Below are 26807 nucleotides of genomic sequence, written 5' to 3' on the forward strand. Positions count from 1 at the left end.
CTGACTTTGAAGAAAAGTTATGCCTAATTCCTCTGTAACCCAACTCCTCTACGCGTACCTTTGGCCTACTCCCTCTCATTTTCAAAGGGCTCTTGCTTTCTCACACACTCCCTTTCTTGCGTCTTCTCCTTGCCTTCAAATAGAGGGGGCAGCAGCCTCTGCCAATCAACTTTGTCTGCTTCTCACCTTTGAAGGCAGCTTCCTTCACAAAACCAGTTCCTGCTGCCTCTGTTTACACTACCTTGCTTCTAGCCTCAATCTGCTTTCGGAACTCCTCTCTTAATGATCATATGCCTTCCTATTTGTACAATTAAGTGCTTTTCTCTTACTCTGTATGATGATCCTTCAGCAACACCTGAAACCAGTGACTGCTGTTTTCTTCACGAAACATCCTTTCTGTTGGTCACAACATCCTGATTCTTTTCCTACCTCTCTGAGAGCTCCTGCACCACAGTGAAAACCAAAATCAAAGCTCAAGGTGGTCCAATAAAAACTAAGAAGATGTGGCAGTAAAAATAAAATGGAGCAGCACTAAGTTGAGAAAGAAGTAAAATACAAGAATACATGCAGGATGATTACATTTATAAAAAGGTTCAAAAACAAGCAAACCTAAATTATTCTGGGGGATGCATAAATGGGTGATAAAAATAAAAAATAAAAAAAGAAATCACTATCATAAGTATTAGGACAGTGTTTACTTCTTTGTAGGGAGGGGTTGTGATCAGGAAGGTTCTGGGTTCTAGGAATGTTCTCTTTTTTTTTTTTTTTTAAGATTTTATTTTTTCTTTTTTCTCCCCAAAGCCCCCGGTACATAGTTGTATATTCTTAGTTGTGGGTCCTTCTAGTTGTGGCATGTGGGACGACGCCTCAGCGTGGTTTGATGAGCGGTGCCATGTCTGCGCCCAGGACTCGAACCAACGAAACACTGGGCCACCTGCAGCAGAGCGCACGAACTTAACCACTCAGCCACGAGGCCAGCCCCTCATTCTTGACCTTAGTAGTAATTACATTGATTCCCACTTTATAACAACTTGTTAAACTGTACATATTTTATGCAATTTTCTAGATAGATGATACATTTCACAATAAAAAGGAATTTTACAGAACACCTGCAACTTGTACTCAAAATTTCACTATTGGCTAGATAGTCCTAATTTATACAATTCATCCTACCAACTTATAGATGACAGAGATATTGAAAATGGGTTGCTAAAAACTTCTTATTTCATGCCAAAATCATGCATGCAAATTGATGGGATAAAAGACCAAGCAGCCTCATGTTTCTAGAAGCAAGAGAGATTTCAGAAATAAAGATGGGAAAATTAAGAGAATGATCAAAAGAGTCCCTTCAAAAACCATCATGGAAGAGGCTTGGGAGGGTCACAAACAAGCTGGGGTAAGAAGATGCCTGCTCTGATCCAGTCCACTAGAGACCTTCCCTGGGACTCTGGACAAGTCACACCGCTCCACTGCTTGGCCCTCCTTCTCTAACATGGAAAGACCAAGAAATATGCTTCTGTTCTGTAAAACCTTTAGCGAGTGTGACAGTAAGATCTCAAGAAAAGAGAGGCTGCGACTAAATCTGCATGGTGAGTTGGTGGAGAAATTGAGGCCAAGGGCTTCCTAACTCTCATTATGCTTACGACCCTGCATTAGTGAGGGCTGATGAGATTAAGCTGCAATAACAAACAATCCCAAAATCTCAGTGGCTTAAAGCAAGGATTTCTTGCTCACTCTACATCTCCACTTCCTCTTCACTCCTGACGGCAGAGTGCCATCTGGAGTTTTGCCAGTTGCTGTGGCAGAAGCAAAGAGAGTGTGTAAATGGCAAACTGGCTGTTAATACTTCAACCAGAAGAGATCGCCTCACTTCTGTTCATGTTTCACCATCAAAGCAAGTCATTTGGCCAAACCTATCTTCAAGGGGATGCAAGGTAAAATACCACCATGTGTCTGTGAAGAAAACTGGGAATATGTAGTAGGCAGCGCTAATGATGACTCAGGTCTCCCTCATCAACAGAGGGCAACTGCTGGAGACTTCTAAGGGTAGTTACCCCAGACTTGCAACCCTAGAAATGATCCAACAGCAAGTCCATCAAACTCTTACAGATCTCTTCCATGCAAGAGAATGACTACCCTGAACACAAGAGATGAGGGGGAGAACCTGGGAGCAGAACCACAGCTGCACACCCCATACCCACCTACAGTGAAAGGCAGTGGTCCCCTGACTCGAGTTCCCAAAGTCCAATCCTGCTTGTGCATCCTCCTCACTGGATCACCCGGCCAACCTGACTCAAGCTGCTGGTGAACAGGGCTCAGAAGGACATCAGGCAGCTGTCTCCTGTCCCACTCACCTTCCTTCTGTTTCCTCCACTGGAACTCCAGCACCACATCATCGTGCCCCACAAAAGTATGGACTGGGGTGTTCAAGTCAAAGACATTCCACAAGAGAAGACTATTTTCCCTTCGCAGCTGGGGAACCATCACAGTCACTAATCCATTGCTGAAGGGCTACAGCAAGAAAGGAAAAAGCAGCTGATTATGCCAGGGAGAATCGGCTGAGTCCTGAGTACCAAAGCTGGAATCCTTTCCTAACTGAAATCAATTAGATGATGAAAGGCCTCAACCCATCTGGGGAAAATTTTTCCAAATTTTTTCCATAAGTTGACCATCACATCTATTTTTCTTTTGCTTTCCTTTTACTTTTTCTTTGCCTATGGAAGGGACTACAGCAAGTGAAAAATAAAGATAAGTCAAACACTTGGAGAAAAACATTTTTTTAACCTAAAATAAGCAAATGGCTCAACTATTACACACTGGAACACGCTGTTTCATATCCTAGCTACTCTCCATGAGTTCCCGCTAAGACTTATGAAGTGCTTTCTCAGAATGAGTATGCAAAGCACACTGGGGAAAACCCCAGGGCAGGAAACATAATTCCTGCCATGTGACAATGCACCGGAAGCACACCATCCACATGAGGCATCACCTTCCCACCGCCTCAAACACACAGTCATTCAAAGGAAAACCTTCCAATTTCAGGACTGACAGGTTTTACTTATCACCACCCAATCTGCTAGGTAGCTAAGGGGCCCGTGTGGTTGATAACTAGACTCCGTTCTTTAAGGAACACAGCACAGTCACCTAAGAGCACATTTATCTTCATCTCCCCTCTCCTGGCAGCACTCCCGGACTTCTCTATTTACTTTTTAAAGCAAACACATTAATCCAGAGAGGTATTTCAAGTCATAAGAACAATGTCTGATTTCTTGACAAGTGCTCCCAGATGCAAAAACTACTTAATACCCAAATTATCTTCTTTGCTCCACAATGCCACAGGGTGACAGCCTTTGTACAAAGGTAGCTTTATGCATCCCTCTGCTTCCTTTCAAATTCACACTAAAGGAAATATATTATCTTTGATCAGCAGCTATCAATGTGGCAATGGAAAAATTGACGGAAGGCAGATAATAGCCTATACCCCATAAATGGTTTAGAAAGCATTTTCACATACAAATTTTCAAAAAGAAGGCCTATTGTGCATGTACTAAATGCCACTAAATTGTACACTTGGAGTATTATTTAGCTACACACAATGGAATATTATTTAGCCATGAGAAAGAAGGAAATCCTGCCATTTGTGACAACATGAATGGACCTTGAGGGCATTATGCTAAGTGAAATAAAGTCAGATAGAGAAAGACAAACACTGTATGGTATCACTTCTATATGGAATCTAAAAAAGCCAAACTCATAGAAACAGAGACTAGAATGGTGGTTACCAAGGGCTGGGGGTAGGGGAAAAGGGGAGAGGTTGGTCAAAGAGTACAAACTTCCAGTTATAAGATGAACAAGTTCTGGGGATCTAACGTACAGCTCGGTGATTATAGTGAATACTGTATTAGATACCTGAAAGTTGCTAAGAGAGTAGATCTTAAATGTTCTCACCACAAAAAAGAAATGGTAATTAGTGACATGATGGAGGCATTAGCTAATGCTATGGTGGTAATCTTTTACAATATATAAGTGCTATCATAACGACATGTTATGTACCTTAAACTTATACCATGTTATATGTCAATTATATCTCACCAAAGCCGGGAAAATAAATTAAATGGTATTGCCGGGCCCAAAACTCAGGTCTTCTGACTAAAGCCAGAGTTCTTTCCGTTGCAATCCACTGACCTCAAGACTCTCAACCCTCTGCCTCCATCTCACCCTCTTTCCCTGCCATTAGTGACCCCCTTCCTTCACACTGCCTAGCGTCCCAGTCTAGCTATGGTCAGCAATTCTAATACAGATTCTTACTCTACATTCTAAGGGAAAATTTTTAAATAGATAATAGCTTTTATGCCATCATTACTACCTTTGCCCCACCCCTAAACCAAGACAGAAAGAGAAAACTGCCTCAGAAAGAAAATAAGAGAAAATGTCCCTTGGCTCCTTGCGTCTGGAACACCAAGATGAAGTTTCCCAGCAAGAGGAAGGGTGTCTCACTCACAGTGTATCTGGCCTTCCAGACAGGCACCTGGCAAGGGAGAATATTGAGGTATTTCCGAGGCTGGCGGTAATCCCAGAACTGGAAGAAAGAAAGCAGGATAATTTGTGAGATAAATGCCATTTTAAAAAAACTCAACTACTGAAATAAGCAGAGCCTTCAAAGTCACTGCTTTTTGTCCTCTAAAGATACATTCACTAGTGCATTTTAGTCAGCCCCCAGAGGTATGCTACTGTGACAGAGACACAAAGACAACCGCCCTTTCACACTTACAAACACTACAGGAGAATTTCCGGATTTCATGAGGACCACCCTCCAAGGCAGATCACTGTCAGCCTGCCTATTAAACAACCTTGTAAGGCCTGCCCAGTGGTGTAGTGGTTAAATTCTCATGCTCCGCTTCAGCGGCCCGGGGTTCGCAGGTTCAGATCCCAGACATGGACCTACACACCGCTCATCAAACCATGCTGTGGCGGCATCTCATATACAAAATAGAGGAAGATTGGCACAGATGTTAGCTCAGGGACAATCTTCCTCACACACATACACAAACAACCTTGTACGTGAAAGGTAAAAGAGACACGTTTTTATCCTGTATCATTTTTACCCCCTGTAGGATAATTTAACCAGCTGAAATGTATTGACTACTTACTACATTTCAGATAGATGTTTAGAGCTTTAAGTTTTTTTGGTTTTTTGGGGGGAAGATCAGCCCTGAGCTAACATCTGCTGCCAATCCTCCTCTTTTTACTGAGGAAGACTGGCCCTGAGCTAACATCTGTGTCCATCTTCCTCTACTTTATATGTGGGACGCCTGCCACAGCATGGCTTGCCAAGTGGTGCCATGTCCGCACCCGGGATCCAAACTGGCGAACCCTGGGCCGCCGAAGTGGAACGTGCACACTTAACTGCTGCGCCACCAGGCCAGGCCCTAGAGCTTTAAGTTTTTTTACCCCATTTAATCATTATAACAACCACATAATGGGTGTTATTAATCTCTTTAACAAATTGGAAGCTAAATTACTAAACAATGTAACTTGCCCAAGGTCACACAGGATAAAAGTGACTGTGTAGTCGACTGGGCATCAACCCACTCACATACACACTTGTTCACCCCCTCAAACACAGAAGGTGTAGAACTTGAAGCTGTAGAGACACAAAGGTGAGCCAGACACAAACTCTGCTTTAGACATGCCTATGCTTTTAATGGAGAGACAGACACACTTAGAGCTCAAGCATCCGTCATGAAAGTGGGAGATGGCAGCGCACCAAAGGCAGGAGGGCCACAACGGAAACCCTGAACTATTTAGGTATTAAGAAATGATTTTCAAAAATGGATGACTGACAGGAGCCACTCTGGAAGACAGTTTGGCAGTTTCTTAAAAAGTTGAACACACACATACCATATGACCTGGCAATCCCAATCTTACATATTTGTCCTAGAAAACTGAAAAGTTCCATTCACAGAAAAATCTGTACATGAACGTTCATAGCAGCTCTACTCCCAATCACCAAAAACTGGAAATAGCACAAATGTCCTTCAATGGGTCAACGGATAATAAATTGTAACATATCCATATAGTGGATTATAACTCAGCAGTGAAAAGTATACGAACTATTGATTCTTAAAACAACTTGGATGGTTCTTAAAGGCATTACGTTGAGTGAAATAAGCCAATCTCAAAAAGTCATATACTGCACGATTCCATTTAAATGACATTCTCAAAAAGACAAAACTGGAGAGATGGAGAACAGATTGGTCGTGGCCAGAATTTAGGGGTTGGGGGAGGGTATGACCATAAAGAGATAGCATGAGGTAATTCTTGTTTCTTCTGACAACTCTTTTTTGCCAAATTTCTGGGCTAATTTTCAAAATAACAAAATTGTTAAAATGTCTTTTCCATCTAAACTGCTTCTGAGTTTCCCAGATGGCCACAGGGTAAACTATAACTTGCTCCCTCGACTTATAGAAGAAGGGAAACTACAAATAATAAGGTATGTTTGGCATTCTCCAGATTTTTAATTAGCTCAACACTTTGTGAAAGTTTCCTGTTATCAAGTCCACCATATGTAGAAAAACTGGCAAATGAAAGAGAAGTTCAACCTGCCTAGGTTAATTACATACAAGTAAAACATTGTTAGTATGAATGCATTTCAGCAAATGTTTACTTTTCAGGCTGGAGAGGAGCATATTCATGTTCATTCACAAAGATTGGCATGATAACTGTTAATAAAATTAATCCTTTTTTAAAAAAAATTGTTTCTAGATTTAAACATGCTCATCAATTGGTGACCATTATAACACATAACTCATGGGATAAACAAGAGGTCTCTGGAGATCTGACAAAGTCCTCACTCACTTCATAACATGTTCTTATTCTCAAGGCAATCACTGATGGAGTCTTATGAAACAAGCACATGTGTTACACAAATAGAGGACCTCAGTCTGTTTCAATCTGACAGAGTTACGAGAACCAGAGCTGCACCAGCCTCCTGTCCACAGTTGATTTCTTCTTTTCTCTTACCATTGCCAAAGGACCCCAGCTACAAGCTACAGATCAGAAGGGAAGGCTTCTGAAGAAATATCAGAAGAACCTTGATAAAGAACTGGGTTCTTGACTGCTGACATCACAGGGAACAGCCTCATGCGTACAGATTTCTCAGTAAGGCTGACCTTGTCCCATGGGCAGACACACACCTCTGTCCCAAGGGACTTCATCTGGATTTCCAGGACTCTTAGTCTAGAAGACGACAATTTTGTAAAATAGACTGCTTAACCCAAGATCAGGAAAAAATAATTGATTGTCTAAAATGATATGAACTAAGGTCACTATGGTTAGCGTTCTATTTTTAACGGCCATATAAGAAAAATCCTTTTCCTTCTTTTTGATCTAGCACTAACTTCCAATTCAACAGTTTTACAGTTTAACAATTTACAAACCAAAATGAAACACTCATTCAATGCTATCTTGTTCCAGCTGACCCCTTAGAATTCAGAAAATAAAAAGAGAATAAAAATTATAACTATAAATTATAAGCTAATAAATTGTAAACTTAAGAAAATTATTATGCAGGAAAAAATGACATATATTGATCATTATCAACAAATTACTAAGAACAGTCATTGAATATTATGCAAAGTGCCTGTAAACTATTTAATTTTTTACAATTATGTTGTTTATATACATTCAATAAAAATTGTTTTCTTTCCTACCAGGATATAGTGGGATAAATCAAATATCATGCCAAAAATCTCATTTAATTCGTAAGCTAAGCCTACTAGTAAGGAACAAGGATTGCATTTCACATGTGGAAATGGCCTGTTACCTCCTTTATTACATATGGAATCCCAGCCTCAAGAGTAATAAAGATGTCACTAAATATCGACAAACTTGGGGAACTCAAAGAAAGAGGAAGAGGTGAATTGATGGTTTCTGGTTCCTGAATTTGGGAAAGAAGCTGATCTGGGTATGGGGACAAAAACCCAAATCCTAAACAAACAAAAAACCTCTTCTGGCACATAAAAGTAAATTACAACCCTAGGGGATTTACAAACCTCAAGACAGAAGTTAGCTTTTAAGCCTTAGTGTATGATTCTAGTTTTGCTAACCATACCAAGAAGACATCGTATGTGCCTGTGTAAATAAAACAAAGCATTAAATTAACGAGGCTGAATCATAAAATTGCTAAGCAAACTTCTGTGGTCAAATCTCTGTCCTTCCGGGCAGAGACGTGACCACAAGGAGGAACTGTGGAGCGAGGCTGAGTCTGCCCTGCATCCTTTTCAACAAGGGTGCATATCACATCCCACAGTTGCAAAGAAAAAACAAACAAGAACCACTGCTGTCTGAGATAAACCAAAAATAACAGGGTGACCGAAACACATGACCCCTTGAGCATTTCCTGTAAGTTAGAGAATCTCTCATAAAACAACTCTATGCCCAACTTTTGCAATGCTGATGACTGACGATGTCATAACTTTTGCAGATATGATAATCATGTGAGAAAACCATTTGTGCACTCCACACAGACTAATTGTAAACTTGGTAATATTAACAATTTTGTGGGCTTTTCTTCTTTACTTATATTTCTGTTGTGTTTCTTCTTTGATGTGCCAATCCTTCTGAAATCTGATTTCCTGGCAACTTCTTTGCAACTAAGCTTCTTTATCTCTCTAAATGTTTTTGTCTTTGACTTCCTTTCACAAAGGGAAAGAAGAAAACCTCCTGAATGAATTCTAGGAGCCAGATCAGATATATGCTACTATATCACTCATGCCAGGCTACACAACCAGGTTTACCTGCCCAGCTCCCCAAGAAGCACTCGCATCCCTGAAGCACACACACTGTGCTAACAGACTTCCGAAGAAAGTGCCGGCACACACCCCTGATACCTCCCCAACACAGCTCCCCAACTGCCCCAGTGGGCGTCACTCACCTTGACAGAGTTGTCTTGACTGGAGGTAGCAAGAATGTGCTCACTGTCTGGGTGCCAGTCCAGGCCATGGATTTTGGAGAGGTGGGCTGCTAGATATTCCACTGCTGTACTGGGTTTCTACAACAGGATCAGCACTGAGTGTTGTCAACTGAGAAAGAATTCATTGATTGTCTACCACACGACAGTCTGCCGGGTGCTGAGTGGGGATACAAAATACTACCAGACACCATCTCTATCCTTAAGAAATTCCACTTTGGCTTGTTTAAGACAAAGAAAACAACAACAGAAAAAGACTCATCTAGCTCTCCTTCACACCGCCTCTGTATATGGGCCTGTGAGCCTAATTTCCTCCTGCTCTAGCTCCCTGCATGGCCTTATTGAAGGATACAAGGGAGTGGGTGCTTTCCCCTTTGGTAATGCGGTCTGCAATCCCTGCTCCCCTTCCTCACAATCACCCAGGAAAGGGGCTGTGACACCAGACAGACCCAACCCCAATCCTGAGGGTAAAACCACCAATCTTAAAGTGATCGAGCACCAAGACCCCAAGAGAGAATGAAGACGCATCACAAAGGAAAACAATGTATGATTAATAAGCATATGTAAAACGAACAAGCTCAGAAGGAAACCTCAGAAATAGACATTAAAACAAGATTTTTTTAGCTATCAAATTAGAAGCTATTTGTAAATAATAATGCAGTGAGGCTGCATTTGTCACTGCTGGTGTCCACATAAAATAGTACAACCTTTTTGGGAAAAACTTTGGCAATACTTATCAAGAGACTTAAAATTGTCCTTTCTTAAGGGAATATTCCAAATTCACAAAAAGCTTTAGATACAAAAGACGTTCATCTTGGTGTTATTTGAAACACTAGAAAACCAGAAACAACATAAATAATCACTAAGTGGGGAATAATGAAATTTTCAACTATAGTACAGTTATCTGAGATGATATGATATAACCACTAAAAATTATACTTAGAGATTATAATATGGAGAAAATGCATCTGTTGTAAAGTTAAATGAAAAAAGCATATATAAATATGTACATAATGTAATAAACCACGTTTAAAAAAAGCATAAGAAAACAGCAAAATGTTAGCATTTGTCTATGGGTAATAAGACTATGAATGATTTTTATTTCCTCTTTTATATTTTCTAAAATATAAAATGTATGGAAGTATGTATTACTTCCATAATTAGCATTAGGCTATGAGGTTAAGAGAGCAGTTTCCAGAACCAGCCTCCCTGGGTTCAAATCCTGGCAACAAACTGTGCCTCAGTTTACTCATCTGCAGACTAGGAATAATAATAGTACCTACTTTAAAGGCTAGTTACAAGAGAAATGAATCAATACACATAAACTTCTTAGAACAGTGCTTGCGCATAATAGGCGCTTAGTAAATTGTTAGTACGATTAGTCATGCAGGAGTTTGAATGAAAATCCAGTGTTGCCACTGATACTGCACTTTTTAAGCCTCTCATGCTTGCTGCCATCAGTGCTGCTTTGACACTAGAAAGTGCCAGAGAAGTAAAAATAACACCAACAAGTTTTACAACCCATCTCAGCACAAGTCCTAAATATTAATAGCGAAAAGAAAAGTTAAGCCTTCCAACAAAATAGATAAAGGCTTGCTGAGGGGAGTCAGTGTTATTAGTGGGCAATCAGGAGACGAAACAGGAAGAGTTCAGCAGTAGATTTCTACAAGATAAAAGGAACACAGGTGCTGTATTGGAAAACAGGTACTGACAGAGTTCATGGCTAAATTATCGTGCTGTTTCTCTTGCCTCTGGCTCTGAAACCAGTCTAAAGCAAACATGTATGCACTACAGATTAAACAAACATATTTTATTTAAACCGTTTACCAGATTTAAATGCTATGCTAGTGACAGAATGAATAAAACCAATCACCAATTTAAGAAATAAAGAGGGGGGAAGAATGGCTATTACCAGACTGGACTAAAGGGACAGTACTTCTCTGGCACTTTCTAGCGTCAAAGCCTCACCGATGGCAGCAAGCATCAGAGACAAAAACTAACATATAGAAGACACACTTGTCCAACCTCTACTTAAAAATCACCTTATCTAAGCTACCAGAGGCAGACGGCTTTGGCCAGCAGGCTGCTTCCCCGGCAGGTCCTGGCACCCAACCCAGCAGACTCCCAGTCTCTGCTTCAGTTCCCCTCCTCTCTCCCATGCTGTGCCCTTATTTCCCGCTAGAAGAGGAATCGAGCAGAGCGGCCGGAAGCAAGGCAGAGATTTTACAGTCAGCACCCAACTTGGGACAGCCCCTGAACAAGTTTCAGGGAAACTAAAAGTAGGTGCTTCCCACAAAGGCTGAGGATTTCTAGCAGGGCAGGAAGCAGTATTCACACCAGAGATAGAACACAAGTCGACTGCTCTGCGCGTTATTACCCAATCGTTCGGCGCATTATTACCCAATCGTTCGGCGCATTATTACCCAATCGTTCGGCAGTTAGATGTAGCGGAGGCCCTTCCCCCGCATCGTGGTTCTTGCTGCTGCCAACACACCAAACTTCCAACAGACTTTCCATTGCAGTAGCAGCCAAGGACCCTGCACCTCTTTCATGCCTGCCAGTTACATGGGTTGCCGCAGGGAGAATACACGCCTGCAGGCTCTTTTGAGGCTGATGAGACAGCTGGACTTCTAGGGGAGGACTTGAGCATACTGAGTTCCCTGCCTCAGTGATTTATATGGAAAGTATTCAAGAGAGTATTTGTCCTAGAACTAGTTTGCACTTTGCAATCTGGAGCAGGGGTAAGAAGCCTGCTGATCAAGCTAGAATAGGGTCTGGTCCCCCAGGTTTGATCTCCTCAATGATACACTATCATTGTCTTTATTTTGAAGATAAGGAAACTGAGGCTTAGGGAAGTTTAGTGGCTCACCTGATATGATAATTAGGCGGCAGCAAAATGGGACTCTACCTTAGGCCAGGCCAAGTTGATTTTCTTAACCACTGATCATAATGCCTCACTTCCCTATCTTGTTTCAACACCATCTTGATCGGGAAGCAAATGTCATCTGCTACTGTGATCTTACAACGGCAATTCACTATTCTGCACAGCGCACCCTGGACTCTCAAGACAAGTCCTGCTCCTCACCACATCCTCTTCATGTCCTCTGGGAGGGACTCAAGACCAGCTGAGGGGAAAAAGAAATTACTTACCCGCTTGTCCCATATCCGTACGTCGCCGTCATGACTGGTGGCAAGGCAATTAGCATTTTTTTTATTCCATTTGACCTGTGAGGCACCCGCTGCAAAGAAAAATCAGAAGAAGAAAGCAAGCTGCTGCCCTCAACGCCTTTGGAACCAGAGTGGAGCGTATCCAGGGGTGCCGGATAATGAGTTCCTGCTGAACAAGCACAGAACCCTTCAAGTTTCTATGGCTGCACCAACTCCACCATTAAAGAGAAAAGGAAGGCAAAAAATAAACGAATTAACACATGGGAACAGGATCAGTCACCTAATTGAGGAAATAACCTCACTTGGGAAAAAAACGACAGGTTGCCTCCGAGCAGAATCAGCAGGGAAATGCAGTTTCTCACAGAGCCGGAGCTCAGCGCAGCTCTGCTGGTCGGTAATTGACTCAGCGCACAACCTGCTCTTCATCATCGCCAGCCACAAGGCTGGCCCGCCCAGTCAGAAGAGCCTCAGCTCACTGCCTGCTCCTTCCCTTTTTATTTTTTTGGAGGGACAGTCTTGGAAAAGCACAGCCTCCAGCTGAAGCTCAGCTGAAGAATAAGCCCCAGTGTTGCCCAAATCTGCCCTCAGAAGGTTACGTGCACCATCCCACTCTCATCTCCCCATCGGCAGGTAGACATGGCCACTGGCCCTGCACTGAGTCAGGGAAAGGGAACGTCCCAGGCACTGTGTGAACTCAGTCCTTTTCCCATTCTGCCAATACAAAGGGGTAACAACCACCACAAAAGAGCTACTTAAGAGAGGAGGCATACTGTCAGATGCCGGAAGGGGCTGGGACATATCAGCACTTCCAGCTGACTCTTAAAAATAATTAAGTTGGGCCGGCCTGGTGGCGCAGCGGTTAAGTTCACACATTCCGCTTCGGCGGCCCGGGGTTCGCCGGTTCAGATCCCAGGTACGGACATGGCACCACTTGGTAAAAGCCATGCTGTGGTAAGCGTCCCACAAATAAAGTAGAGGAAGATGGGCATGGATGTTAGCTCTAGGCCAGTCTTCCTCTGCAAAAAGAGGAGGATTGGCAGTAGTTAGCTCAGGGCTCATCTTCCTCAAAAAAAAAAAAAAAAAAAAAAAAAATCAACTTAATTAAGTTAAACCAGAACAAAATAATTGCTCTTCTTCTCGTCCTTGCTCAGACAACAGAGAATACTTCTGCTTTGACACCTCTCCCTTCAGGTGGGCTCTATTACTGGGAACACCATAGTAGTTCCAGGGCTCTGGAGAACAACCTGACCCAAGTAGTCTAGAGAGTGCGAGAGATAAAGCAAGGATTTAGAATCTAACAGGAACTAGAGTTAAGGCCCGGAACTTATCCTTGCTTGATTTTGGTGAGGCTATTTGTTTGTCGGTTGTGTTTTTTCCTTGAGACACAGGGCATCTTAAGTCATCTAAGAACCAATGGTAGAGATCCCTGAAGATGAAGGAAGGTAATATATTCCTTAGGAGCCCCAGTTTCTTTGCAAGAAAGGGTATCAGCTAAAGAATGAGTAAGAAGAGCCTGCTCCATCTCCTCATGACAGTTATTTTAAGAGTTCCAAGAGAATATATACTTTTCCTAGTGGAAAAGTGGGAATGGTGGTGTATCAGAACATGAAGCCTCCCGAAGGATTCTGGAACTCCCTGCTTTACTAGGATCACGACACCAGAGTCAAACAGAGGCCCCAGACTGTAAGAGCTCTCAGACAGAGAACACTCTGGAGTATGCATGGACATGCTCTTAGCAACTTCCTACTGCGAAGGTAAAACAACGTGCTCATGGAGAGATGGGGACCATGGACTCTGCGGAGCAGCGGCAGGCAATGGCTGTTCCTCTTAGGGAACGTCATATCAAGCAGCTTATAAAGCTCCTCAAGCCTCTCATTTGCTCTTTTTTCCCAGGGTAGCTTTGCAACCACTGAGAAACCTGACTGAGGTGCAAAAGGAAAGAAGTCTCCTCCTTCTGTTTTTTAGAAGGACCTATAACAGAAAAGAAAGCAATTACAACAAGTGGGCTGAAAAAAAGAACTGTCTTTCATTTTAGAGTTCCTCTACAACCAATCTAACTTAGAAACCTGTAAGTAGAAATAACGAAGTCAGGGGGAGGTGACTGAGGCATTTACAGACCACTTGTGTTTTCATGTAGTTGGACGTCCTCTGCAACCACGCCTGCAGGACATTATACGTCTCAGATCCTAAGTGCCTAAAGGTGGGCGGGGGCACCAGATCAATAAAATTGTTAAGCACTTAGCATAAAGACACAGGTGCTTGACTCCTACATTCATTTAACAAACATTTACGGAGCATTTCCTTGGGTCAGGCACAAATGCTGACCTTGGCGGACAGCACTAACAAGACAGACGTGGTCTCTAATCTCACAGCAGAGATAATCCAGCTGCTTAGTACAGTTGTGATGCTAAACGACTTTAAATGATGAGGCGTGGGGGTAAAGGCGAAAAAAGAAGAATTACGCAATCATTTTGAAGGAAACACCAAATGTGTATTCAAATGTACCAAGGAGATACAAAGGAGACAGATAATATGATGTTTTTATCAAGGATTCCAAAATGCAGTCCTGATGATTGGGCTCCATCACTGTGAGTTACATCAGTTCTACGCCCAACTTCTACTCTCAGGAAGTAGTGGGAAGGCTCCTAACAGCCCCAGTGCAGAATTCCAAAAATAGTCAACTCCAACTGAGCAATGAAAACAGGGAGATCAGAAAGTAATTTCAAAGTTTCCGTGCGTCCATGTTAAATGACACCATGGGGACACGATCAGCATAATCTAGATTGTGGGAAACCATAGGACAAACAACATGATTTCTTCAATAAATAAACTGCAGGAAAAGAAAAACAAAAACAAACCAAAAAGGGAGAGCGAAAAGAAACCTACCAATTTAAAAAGATGAGAAATATAGCAACCACCTGCCTGTATGGACTTTATTTGGATTCTGATTCAAATAAGTTGTAAAAAAAAAAAAAAAAAAAGGAGAGAGAGAGTATTGGGGAAATTTGAATACTGCTTAAATATTGTGGCTATGTTTTTAAAGGATTCTTCTCATAAAGAATACGAACTGAAATATTTGTTGATGAAATGATATGATACCTGGGATTCGCTTCAAAATAATCCCAAAGGGGATGGGGGTGGGAGTTGGGACAGTGGATGGAGACAAAGATGAAATAAGATTGGCCATATGCTGACAACGGTTGAAACTGAATGATGAACACAAGGAAATTAATTTTCTTCTATTTTTCTAGACATTTGAAAGTTGAAAAACAAACTCATTTGGCTCCTGTCCTTGAATTCTGAAATAAGTTCCTGACCACACTCAACGGTCCGGACTCTAACTTCTGAGAGCAGCCTAAAGCAAGCCCTTTGCAACGTGGAACTTACAATTCTACCCAGCCACAATGGAATATGGGGAATGGGGCAGTCAGTATGAGAGAAGGAAAGGAAGGAATGGGAGGAAGACAAGTCGGGTGAAGCACACACTCACCTACAGCAGACAGTGCAACGGTAGGTTTCCTTGTGTCTCTGAAAGATAAAAGTCAGAAATCAAATGCCCAATTCATGTGCCACCTCCACCTGCTGCCCTTCCCCCTCTGCACACCATTCTTCACTTTCCTTTCAGTGGGTACTTGGAGTTCAGTGGGAACGTGAGGGCCTTAAAAAGAAGTGTAAGGAAAAGCCTGTCTCCATCCAAGTAGATGAGCTTTCTCAGACACTTCAATTGAGGCCATGTTTGAATTTCAAATCATATGGCTGTATCCACAGAAAACAAACCACATGATTCTGCATGGCCTGGGTGACCCTGATATAGAAGGGGAGGAAGCCAAAAGAATCCCTTCCTGGTGTCATTTCTCCTAGTGGAACACGGGGGACAGTCACAGAGGCATAACTCTGCAAGAACCTTCCCAACAGCATTTCAAAGGTGGAGTAAAAACCTACTCTGGATGTTCACAATAGCCAAGAGGTGGAAGCAACCTAAGCGTCCATTGACTGATGAATGGATAAACAAATGTGGCATATACATACAATGGGCTATTATTAGGCCTTAAAAAGGAAAGAAATCCTGTCACATGCTACAACATGGATGAAGCTGGAGGACATAACGCTAACTCAAATAAGTCAGTCACAAAAGGACAAATACTGTACGATTCCACTTATATGAGGTCCCTAGAGTAGTCAAATTTATAGAAATAAAGGAGAATGGTCATTGCCAGGAGCTAGGGGGAGGTGGAAATGTGAAATTGTTATCCAATGAGTATAAAGTTTTAGCTTTGGAAGATGAAAAAGTTCTGGAGATCTGTTGCATAACATTGTGAATATAATCATGGGTCGCTTAACAATGGCGATACGTTCTGAGAAACGTGTCTGTTAGACGATTTCATCATGTGTGACCATCCGAGTGTACTTTACAAACCTAGACGGTAGAGCCTGCTACATACATACCTAGGCTAGACGGTACTAATCTTATGGGACCACTGTTGTATATGTGGTCCACCGTTGACCAAAACGTCATTATGTGGCACATGACTGCATACTTACTACTGACTGTACACGTAAAAGTGGTGAAAGTGGTCAATTTTATGTTTTGTGTTATTTAACCACAATTTAAAAAAAAACCCAAAACTCTTCCTGGATACAATGGGAGACTCTTGGGGAGAGAGGCTCCACAGTTCCCTACAAATGGTAAAATGACAGCGCTGGGTGGCAGTCTAGGGCTACGAAGGCGAGACAGGGCAAATCTGTGCCTCCAGCCTCCTATTTAGAAAATATGAAGAGGAATTGTCAGTTCAGTGTCTTTTAATCTTTAAACTATGAAAATAATTGTTTTATGTAAATAAGGAATACTCTAACCTTGCCCCATAGCTCCTGGGGTTTTCTGTCTGTTTTCCTAAGAGCTTCTCTCTTCCGTTTCCCTGGACTTTGTGCTCCCTCTGTCCCTCTGGCACTGCCTTTATAGACTCATCACCTCTGAGGAGCCAACCGCTGTGGAACGCAGGTTACACACCCCCACCCCCTAGGAATTCCTTTCACCGGTCTGTCTGGTTTGTCAAACTTCAGTATCTGGCTTGTCTTCTGCCTACAGTTCTCCTTTCAGTATAAAACATCGCAAAGCCACTGCCATTTGGGAGCAGAGTAGCCTGGTGAGGGAAGAGGTGTCCCATCTGGGGGACTCTACAGACTCTCTAGTTAGTCACCTCTAACTGTTACGGCAAAGGGAACTTCGCTCTATAAATGGAGAAGGGAATAGACAGTGTTAAAGAACTTACGATGCCGCGGGCCCTGGGCCATGTGCTCCTTACTCTTTACTCCATGAAGAGCAACCCTACCAGGTGGCTCTCAGCCCCCTTTTACGGAGGGGGAATTGAAGCCTCACAAAGAGTAAATAAAGAGCTGAGCAGATGTGTCTCGAAGCACTGCCTGCTGTAGCAGATGTGTGTCTGTGCCCAACAAATCTCCCCAGCGTCACTTGCCACTTCAGTAAACGTCAGCCTGACTTCCAAATGCCAGCACCTGTGTTTCTCTGCCAAAGGGATTTCCCTGGCTGCTGAAGCCTATTTTGCAAAGCTTTGTGACAGGACTGAAGAGCCAGGGAATTAAGGCCCTTGGTGGCCACCAATGACTGACAGTGGATAGCACCCCCACTTCCTTAGCCTTTGTGGGTGGGACACCTCTGAGGAGGGAGTTTTACACTAGCATCTAGCGGTCCCCAGTAAGATTAAGCTCCACCTGGTCACAGTGGTACCCAGGTGGATAATGCATCCTGTATTTGTGCCCTTCCCGATCCTGTCTCTCTTCTCCATCCTCCTACAGTATTTCTTTCACCTCCTAAATAATGTGCCTGCAATGTATCCTTGTCTCAGGGTCTGTATCCAGGAGAAATCAAACTAAGAAACCTGATCTCTAAAACGAAGGCCCCAGATCATCCCACAACCAAGTGGTCATGCCTCTTAATTGTTCTTACTTGATATCCCAAATGTAGATGTAGGTGTCCACAGAGCTGGTAACCAGGAGATCTGGCTCAAACACTGCCCAGTCCAAGTCGCTGGGAACACAAGAAATAAACAGAGTAACAATGAAGAGAAAAAATTCAGAGTCCAGTTCCAAAGCACTAACAGATTTAGTTTTTAGTGGCTTCAGAAAGTCATCATTAATGGGCCACTTAATATGGTTTAGGCTAGGAGTCACCAAAGTTCTTTGGAAAAGAACAAGACTTATTGAGCTCTGAAGGAAACTTTCAGGTCATTCCCCCTGTCATGGCCAGCTATACTGTCACCTGCTCCCCAAAAAGAAATGGGGCATTTCCACTAAAATACTCACGCACACACACAATTAAACAGACAAAACAAAGGAAAAACACAAAGTAATTTTTGACTTATCATTTTCTAAATCAGACTCAATACAGATATCTTGAGCAAAACCAACATCTCCTAAAGCAGTGGCAAACAGCCATGTTGCCACACAGCTTTCAAGGAGGGCAAGCAGGCCTCTGGCCTCGGGCCCTCCCTCCTAAAAGGCCGTTACGACAGCAACAGTTAACACAGGCTGGGGGTCTAGCCTTTGCCATCATTTCCCAGGTCAGTTTGACCACTCCTATACTCCCTGCTGCTACTTCCCAGAATAAGTATTCCCCACCCAGAAACAGTGACCTATGGAAAGGATGGATCAACGAACACTCCAGAAGCCCAATGGAAGGTCACGAGTGGGAGGCAACTATGTATTTGGATAAGAGACTGTGAGGCAGGAGCTCTGGTGGTGACCTACAGCTGCTGAAGGAAGAGCAAAGGGCTGCACCCTAATGTCTCTGAACTCCTGGGCACTGCCGATTATGAGCCAAGGGATTCTCCTGGCATAACTTCATCTCCCTCCTGCAGCAAATATCACCTCTAATCTTTTATGCTCGACTGGGCTGTACCTAAGTGTCTTCTAGGATCAGGGTTAACAGCTACACGGATGCTGGTTCCTAAATACCAGTTATTCTTCACTGTGAAAGCCATCATCTCAGTGAATGCTAATGACCTAGCAGCCACCCACGGCCAACGCAACACAGAGAGTCAAGCCATGGGAGGAGGATGGTGTCTTCATTTCGTTCCCCAAGAGGTTGTGACAAAGCAAGACATGCCAGGGAGCTGTGGAGTGTTGGTGCCTACCTGATTACGCGAGTATGGCCTTGTAAGGTTGTGCCAACTTCTCCACTGCCATCTTTCCACTTGTAAAGGTCGATCCGTTGGTTACTCTGAAAAGAAACAAGGGAAAGAAGGCAGCAGGTAGCACATCAGAATATACGCTCTCAGCCTAATCTGCCTAAGGCTGAAAAGGGGAAGCCACGTAGAAACCAACTTGCATGGCAAAGATCCTACAGGTTAAGCTTTTCAGAAATAAGTACAATTAATATTTGAGCTAACCTCAGAAAAGGAGGAAAAAGAAAGCTTCAATCAAACTACATTTCACTTAAAGAAATAATAAACCAGCAAAGGCTTCCTAAATATCATGAGTTTATGAAACACATTGAAAAGGAAATAAAGACTACTATTAGGCTGTTTAACGATTTCTGAACTGGTATATATATAATAGACTGATTTTCATTTTAGCTTAGAGACATACTGATAGATGTATAAAGTTCTGAGATTTTTATCTTGAAACGCCAGATTCCAATTCTAAACAGGTAAGGCTCCTGTGAAAGGTTACAATTCAAAACAGCTTTCAATGGGAGAAGAGCGAAAAGAAAGGCCACTTCATCTTATAACAACATTCCCTGCCATTCCCAGAGGATCTGCTAGTGCCCTCTATGAACTAGGCACCTTAGGACACCTGTCCTCTGGTCTTTCCCACCACACTGCATACGGGGTGTCGTCACCCACGTCATAGATGAGGCTCAAAAGTTCGGTGGGTGCTCAAGATAAAAGTGAGTGTTGGGGCCCCGTGGCTGAGTGGTTGAGTTTGCACACTCTGCTTCGGTGGCCCAAGGTTCACCAGTTCAGATCTTGATCTCATCAAGCCATGCTGGCGCAGCGTCCCACATAAAGGAGCTAGAAGAGCTGGCTGCATATCCTACAGTTAGGATATACAACTATGTACTGGGGGACTTTCGGGAGAAAACAAAAAAAAGAGGAAGATTAGCAACAGATGTTAGCTCAGGGCCAATCTTCCAAAAAAAAAAAGTGAGTGTTGAAACTAGGACTTGACCTTAGATTTGCCTAACTCTAAAGCTCCTTCTCATGAGAAAGGCTTCCTTCCTATCAAGAGCAAGCAAAGGAAAAAAATCAATCAATGGAACTTCATCAAAAGTAAAACTTTTATGTACCAAAGGACATTATCAAGAAAGTAAAAAGACGATCTACAGAACTGGAGAAAATATTTGCAAATCATATATCTGATAAGGGTCTAATATCAAGAATATATAAAGAACTCTTACAACTCAACAGCAAAAAGATGAACAATTCAAAAATGGGCAAAGGATGTGAATAGATATTTCTCCAAAAAAGATATACAAATGGCCAACAGGCACATAAAAAGATGCTCAACATCACTAGTCATTAGGGAAATGCAAATCGAAACTATAGTGAGGTACCATTTCACACCCACTAGGATGGCTATAATAAAAAAATTAAAAAGCAAAACAAAACAGGAAATAAGTGTGGGCAAAGATATGGAGAAACTGGAACCCTTGTGCATTGCTGGTAGAACTGTAAAAAGTCCAGCGACTGTGGAAAACAGCATGGTGGTTCTTCAAAAAGTTAAACACAGACCAACACATAGCCTGGCCACTCTGCTCCTAGGTATATACCCAAAAAGAATTGAGAACAAGTACCCAAAAAAGTACATGTAGACACTTGTTCATATCAGCACTATTCACAATAGCCAGCCCAAACGTCCATCAGTGGATGAACAGATAAACAAAATGTGATGTGTCCATACAACGGAATATTAAAAAATGAATGAAGTACTGATCCATGCTACACCAGGATAAAGAAGCCAGATACAAAAGGTCAAATACTGTATAATTCCATTTATACGATATGCCCAGAATAGATAAATCCATAGATACAGAACACAGACTAGTGGTTGCCAGGGACTGTGGGGAGGGGGGAATGGGGAGAAACTGCTTAATGGTGTGAGGTTTTACTCTGGAGCGATGGAAATGGTTGGGAACTAGATAGAAGGAGTGGATGCAAAACATTGTGAATGCAGTAAATGATACTGAATTGTTCACTTTAAAATGATTAACTGTCTTTACAAAAAAGGCTGTATTTCTCACCACTCTTAAACAAATGCAGTGTTGATCCATTTGGACTGAGTACTGAGGGGTCAGCCTAAAGCAGTGGTTCCCAATCGGGGGCAATTTTGCTTCCCAGGGGACATTAGACAATGTCTAGAGACATTTTCACAATGAGGGGGAGGGTGAATGCTACTGGGATCTAGTGGGTCGGGGCCAGGGATGCTGCTAAATCTCCTACAATGCACAGGACAGCCCCCGCTATGAAGAATGAGCTGGCCTAACATGTCAGTAGTGCTGAGGTTGAGACACCAGGGACCAAATGATCAGGGGCTAAGTGTGAGAGGGGCACTAAAGGGCCTAGAGGTATAAGCCAACAAAAAGGGCATTCTTCCTAACGCACAGGAAAGAGACTAACAACGGGAAAGTAGTGGACTGACTCTCCTCTTCTCTTTCAGAACAGTGCCCTAAACCAGTTCAACCTCAGACGTCCATGGTGGAAGTCAGATAGTCATATTCTGTTTTGGAAATGATGAGGAGGAGCAGCTTTTTCTTCCTTCTAAAGCTGACAACGTTGCTCTTCTTTCTTTTCTCTGATGCTTCCCTCTCACAGACTGCCATTCTGATAAGAACACACCCAGACAGCACTGTGAATAGTCACATGCCCTGGGTGATAAAAAGGTTCCTTTATGAACTGTCCTTCCGGCCCAGTGGAAAAGGAGCCAAATGTTAAGATCCCGAATTGTTCTAGGAGAATAGAATGCTGATATAGAATCTGGCCAAAGATATCAGAGATGGTCTAGCCCAGATCTTTTTTCGGTCATGAATCCCTTAGAAAACTGAATAAAATGTATGTATCTTTTCCCTGGAAAAATTCACATATAAAGAGGCACATAAAATTTCAGGGGGTTAATCAATCTAATGAATCCCAATCAAGAAAGAATCCATTCCTTTGAGTGGAAGGGAGTATGGAAGCTTCTGATTCCTCTGACAGCAATGAAGGTCAACCCCAGACCAGCTCACCAGCTCCCCTTTAGAATGTCTTTCAGAGTCACTGGCTAGTTACATTCCTGCTAATGAAAACAGGATCTTAACACACACAGAAATGGAGGCAACTACCTGTTTCCTGTTCAAAATCTGGATTCAATTCTTAAAAACACAAGGTCCAACACCGATGGTACCAGCAAACATTTTCATATATATACATTTTTTTATTCTCTAATTTGCCTCTATCTTCCCTTTAGACATTCACACTTCTTTTCTGCCTGAGAAATGAGGGTTACATTCCGTTCTCTACATAGAATATAGACTGACCAGCCCCAGATCACACATTCAAAAGCCTTTTCTGTACTGTGTAAATGAGCTCACCGAAGCTGCAAAATAGTGCGCGAAGCTGTCATGAGGATTCCACTGTACAGCTCCAATGTCCCATTTGCTCTGGCGAGAGATCTTTCGGTGACCTTCAAAAGGGGCATCTAGATTAACGATGTACAGGAATCGACGGCTAGGAAAACAACATCAACATAACAGCATTAGCGTTAAGTAGAAAAGCACATTTAGAATTACATACAGTTTGCAAGCAGTTGCTCAAAAAATCCCCAGATACACATGATGTAGACAGATTCTACTCTGAAAGCCATCCAAGTGACAGGAGTAATTCAAGGTGGCTGTTAGCCAAGCAGGAGCCATAGCCCTATGAGTCTACTTCTAAACATGGTCTTCCCTTCCATATCCATGACAGTCTGATCTCCTCACACCAGATTTGGCTCCAACCCTGTCCCTCTCCCAGCCTTTTCCAATCCCCCAGCTAGGATTAGTCACTGCCTCCACATTACTCCCACTATGCGGTCTGCATCTCGACTGCAGCATTTATCCGTACAGTAGAACTACTCATGTTAATGCTCTCCTCCCGAACCAACTGAGAGTTTGGAGGATGGACCATGTCTTCAATACCCTCATCACTAAGCACAGTGCTTTGCATTCAACAAATGTGTGTTAAATTAAACACGTCACTTATCACTTAGCCAAATATCCTGTAGAAAATCTCAGACTCCCTTGCAAGTTGACTACTTGGTGAAGAAAATGAAATTAAATCTCTCAGGAAGGGAAATAATAACCAAAAAATACTAATAATTAAAATAACATTTAAGTGCCAATAATGTTCAAAGTGCCAAACAATGTCAAGGATCTGAAAACAGGGATGTCCTGTGTTCCTATTTCTCTTTTGTTTTAAGTAAAAAATCCTTGGTGTGTGAATCAACACCTCAGCAGCCACCAGCTCCCGATTCTCTGTTGGAGGGCACTGCGAGCCCCCGGATATCAGTGAGGACAGGTGGCCTCAAGAATGAAGGAAAAGATTAACAGTCCCTGCTCAGAAGAGGTAGGAAATGGAACGTTAAAGTGGCACGTAAAACTCTAGCAGAAACCCTAGGAGGGATGGTTAAGGGAGAAGAAGGAAAACACAGAAAAGACACAAATTCACAGAATTCCAGGACTTCTAAGAAAGTTGGTGCAGAACAAAGATCTAGAACCTCTGACTTCCTCCAAAGGAATCACCTGACCCTGCAGCAGGCAGGACGGCATCTTCCCACTAGAAGGAAAATCAGGAAAAGGCAAAGAGCTACAAATGCAGAGTGTGTGTCAACACGGGAGTTCAGAGACATCACAGAGCAAATGCAGAACAGCAGAAAGTGGGCACTTCAGGATAAATATGCCTGATTTAACATATGTGTTTGCCTTCATTCCCCACTGAAGACCCACTAAAACAAGAGTAAAAACATAAAAGACAGGAGACAGCCCCGTGGCCGAGTGGTTAAGTTCGCGCACTCCGCTTCGGCGGCCCAGGGTTTTGCCGGTTCGGATCTTGGGCACGGACATGGCACTGCTCATCAAGCCATGCTGAGGTGGCATCCCGCATGCCACAGCTAGAAGGACCCACAACTAAAAAATACACAACTATGTACCAGGGGCTTTAGGGAGAAAAAGGAAAAATAAAATCTTTAAAAAAAAAAAACGTAAAAGACAGAAACCACAAAGACAAAGAAAAGGAGAGTGGAAATGAAAAGCAAATGGACAACTGGTATTGGATCTAGAGTAAAGAAAGCTAAGGCCCAAGCGCCTGCAGAGGGGAAGTGAATGAGAAGCAAGCTGATTCACACCGCAGAACCCAGGACGGCTCCGGAGCCAGAGGCCTCAGTCTACAGGCAAAGGGAAGAGAGCGGGCTGGAGAACCAAAAGCAGAACAAAATAAAACAAGGGCAATTGCCTGAAAGAGTGCTATGGAGAGTGGTTTCTGCCTACCCACAGAGCCAGGTGCCTGCCTATCCTTCACCCGGATGCAGGGTGGGTGAAGTGCTTCAGAGAAACTAAGTCAGAGAAGCCCTGGGCCTGGAACAAGAGGCACAGCAGAGGTAAGTGTGAGGAGCTGTGCTCAGAATAGGGCTTGAAGTGGAATGTGAGACCCTTGGGCCTCTTCCCCTGCTCAGCACTCATAATGCTTGGCTTTTAGTCTTCAGACAATGACTAGTGACAGGAGGAGTCTTCTCAGGAGGAAATGACCAGCCCAGGAAAAAGCAAAAGCAAGCAAACAAATAACAACAACAAAATCCTGGAGATAATGACATTTGGGCACCCTCCAACAAAAGGGCCCGGTCCCAACTGGTCTCCCTACATCAAACCCTACCATTAACCCCTGTAAAGAGAGGTACCAATCACTTTAATATTAACAGAGAGTCCATGAGTCCATGAGCATCAGTGATCAGAAGAAACCTGAAAGACAGAGACCAACACAATCGAAAGAAAGAAAAAGGAAAAGGATAGCACAGAGGGAAAAAAAACCCTAGAATTAATATTCTCAGAAAGGTAAAAGAAGATAATGTAAAGAACAGAGAACAAAAAAAGCTCTTGGAAACTAAAATAATAGCTGAAATAAAGAATTCTGATAGAAGGGTTGGAAGTTAAAGTCAAAGAAAGCTTCCAGAACGCAAAACAAAAAGACTGAAAGAGAATCCATATGGGATATCCAACATGGCCTAACAGCAGCTCTGGAAAGAATCAGAAGAGGAGAGCCAGCCCTGATGGCCTAGCGGTTAAAGTTTGGCACTCTCGTCGCTTCAGAGGCCCAGGTTTGCTTCCTGATCACGGAACCACACCACCCATCTGTCAGTTGCCATGCTGTGGCAGCAGCTCACATAGCAGAACTAGAAAGACTTACAACTAGGATACACAATCACATACTGAGGCTTTGGGGAGAGAAAAAAAAAAAAAAAAAGAAGCCTGGCAACAGATGTTAGCTCAGGGCAAATCTTTCCCTGCAAAAAAAAAAAGAATGAGAAGAGGAAACAGAGGGGGAAATTATCAAAGACATAATGCAGGAAAATCTCTCCAACCTAAAAGACCTAGATTTCCAGACTAAAAGGGCCTTCCCAGGTGCTAAAAATTGTTCTGTATCTTAACCTGAATGGGGATTACATGGGTATATATATTTGTAAATTTATTTGAGCTGTTCACTTTATTACACATATTTTAAAGTTCAATACAAGAAAATGAAACAGTGAACTTCAAGATCAAGTTGAAAAACAATATGGATGTATACACATCTAAGAACACGCCAAAACAGGCACACCTGGTGATTTCCAGTTACATAATCCCACACTCTCCTAGAACACTACAAATGACAACATCCACCTCAGCGAACTAACAAGTCTAATATTTGAGACACAGTAATTCCAGGGCAACTGAGAGTATTTATGGGCTGTGAATATGGCTAAGTGATGCCAAGTGTATGTTAGTTATGCTTCTATTTGTTTAGATAAAATAAGTAATAATGTAAAAAAAGGGGAGGCCTCTAAGTGCCCAACACAATGAGTGATAAACGACACACACCAAAGCAATCATGGCGAAAATTTCACACTCACTAGAGATAAAGATCACACTAGAGACAAAGATAGGATTTGAAAGCTTCCAAAGAGAAAAATAGGTCACATACAGAGTCCAGAATCAGAATGGCACAGGACCTCTCACTAATAACTGAGAAAAAGAACCCCGAATACTGATTCCACCCAACAATTTTTATATAACTAAGATGGAAAGAGGGGGAAGGTTAGGAATGTATGTAAGGGACCCACAGGGCTAAGCAAAAGTCCTAATCCTCATCTTCTATTGTAGAAGTCAATTGGCAACATCTACAATGGATAAACGACAATATAGCAGTATATGTATACTATCTGAAAAAAATGGAGGCAATCCAAAAGAGATAGCTAAAAGCATCTCAAGTAGTTGCTTCTGGTGAGCGGGATCAGGGGTGGGGAAAAGGTGAGGTAGGATTTTGCTGCCTGACAATATAAGCCCTGTAGTGCTACTTGACTTTTTAAACTATGTATAGCTATTTCCCTGATTTAAAAAAAAGAAGGTTTAAAAACTGAGGAGGAAATTGATAATATATATCAAAAA

At 42.5% G+C, this 26807-nt stretch overlaps 1 protein-coding gene across 7 annotated transcripts in view; it reads right to left on the reverse strand.

Moving 5' to 3' along the window:
- Window positions 1–26807, reverse strand: part of WDR59 (WD repeat domain 59) — an 83159-nt gene that overhangs the window by 38900 nt on the left and 17452 nt on the right. For all 7 annotated transcript variants that reach the window (XR_011436905.1, XR_011436906.1, XR_011436904.1 and 4 more), the window contains exons 3-10: window positions 22725–22860; window positions 19291–19376; window positions 18105–18185; window positions 15630–15667; window positions 12122–12210; window positions 8936–9052; window positions 4502–4579; window positions 2355–2511 (exon numbers count right to left, since the gene is read on the reverse strand). Coding sequence is in view for 3 of the 7 variants with exons in the window: in XM_005608430.4 (XP_005608487.1) it covers window positions 2355–2511; window positions 4502–4579; window positions 8936–9052; window positions 12122–12210; window positions 15630–15667; window positions 18105–18185; window positions 19291–19376; window positions 22725–22860 (782 nt within the window). In the remaining 4 variants the exon portion in view is untranslated. The remainder of the gene's footprint in view (window positions 1–2354; window positions 2512–4501; window positions 4580–8935; window positions 9053–12121; window positions 12211–15629; window positions 15668–18104; window positions 18186–19290; window positions 19377–22724; window positions 22861–26807) is intronic.

Source organism: Equus caballus, chromosome 3 (assembly GCF_041296265.1).
Source record: "Equus caballus isolate H_3958 breed thoroughbred chromosome 3, TB-T2T, whole genome shotgun sequence".
Classification (NCBI taxonomy): domain Eukaryota; kingdom Metazoa; phylum Chordata; class Mammalia; order Perissodactyla; family Equidae; genus Equus; species Equus caballus.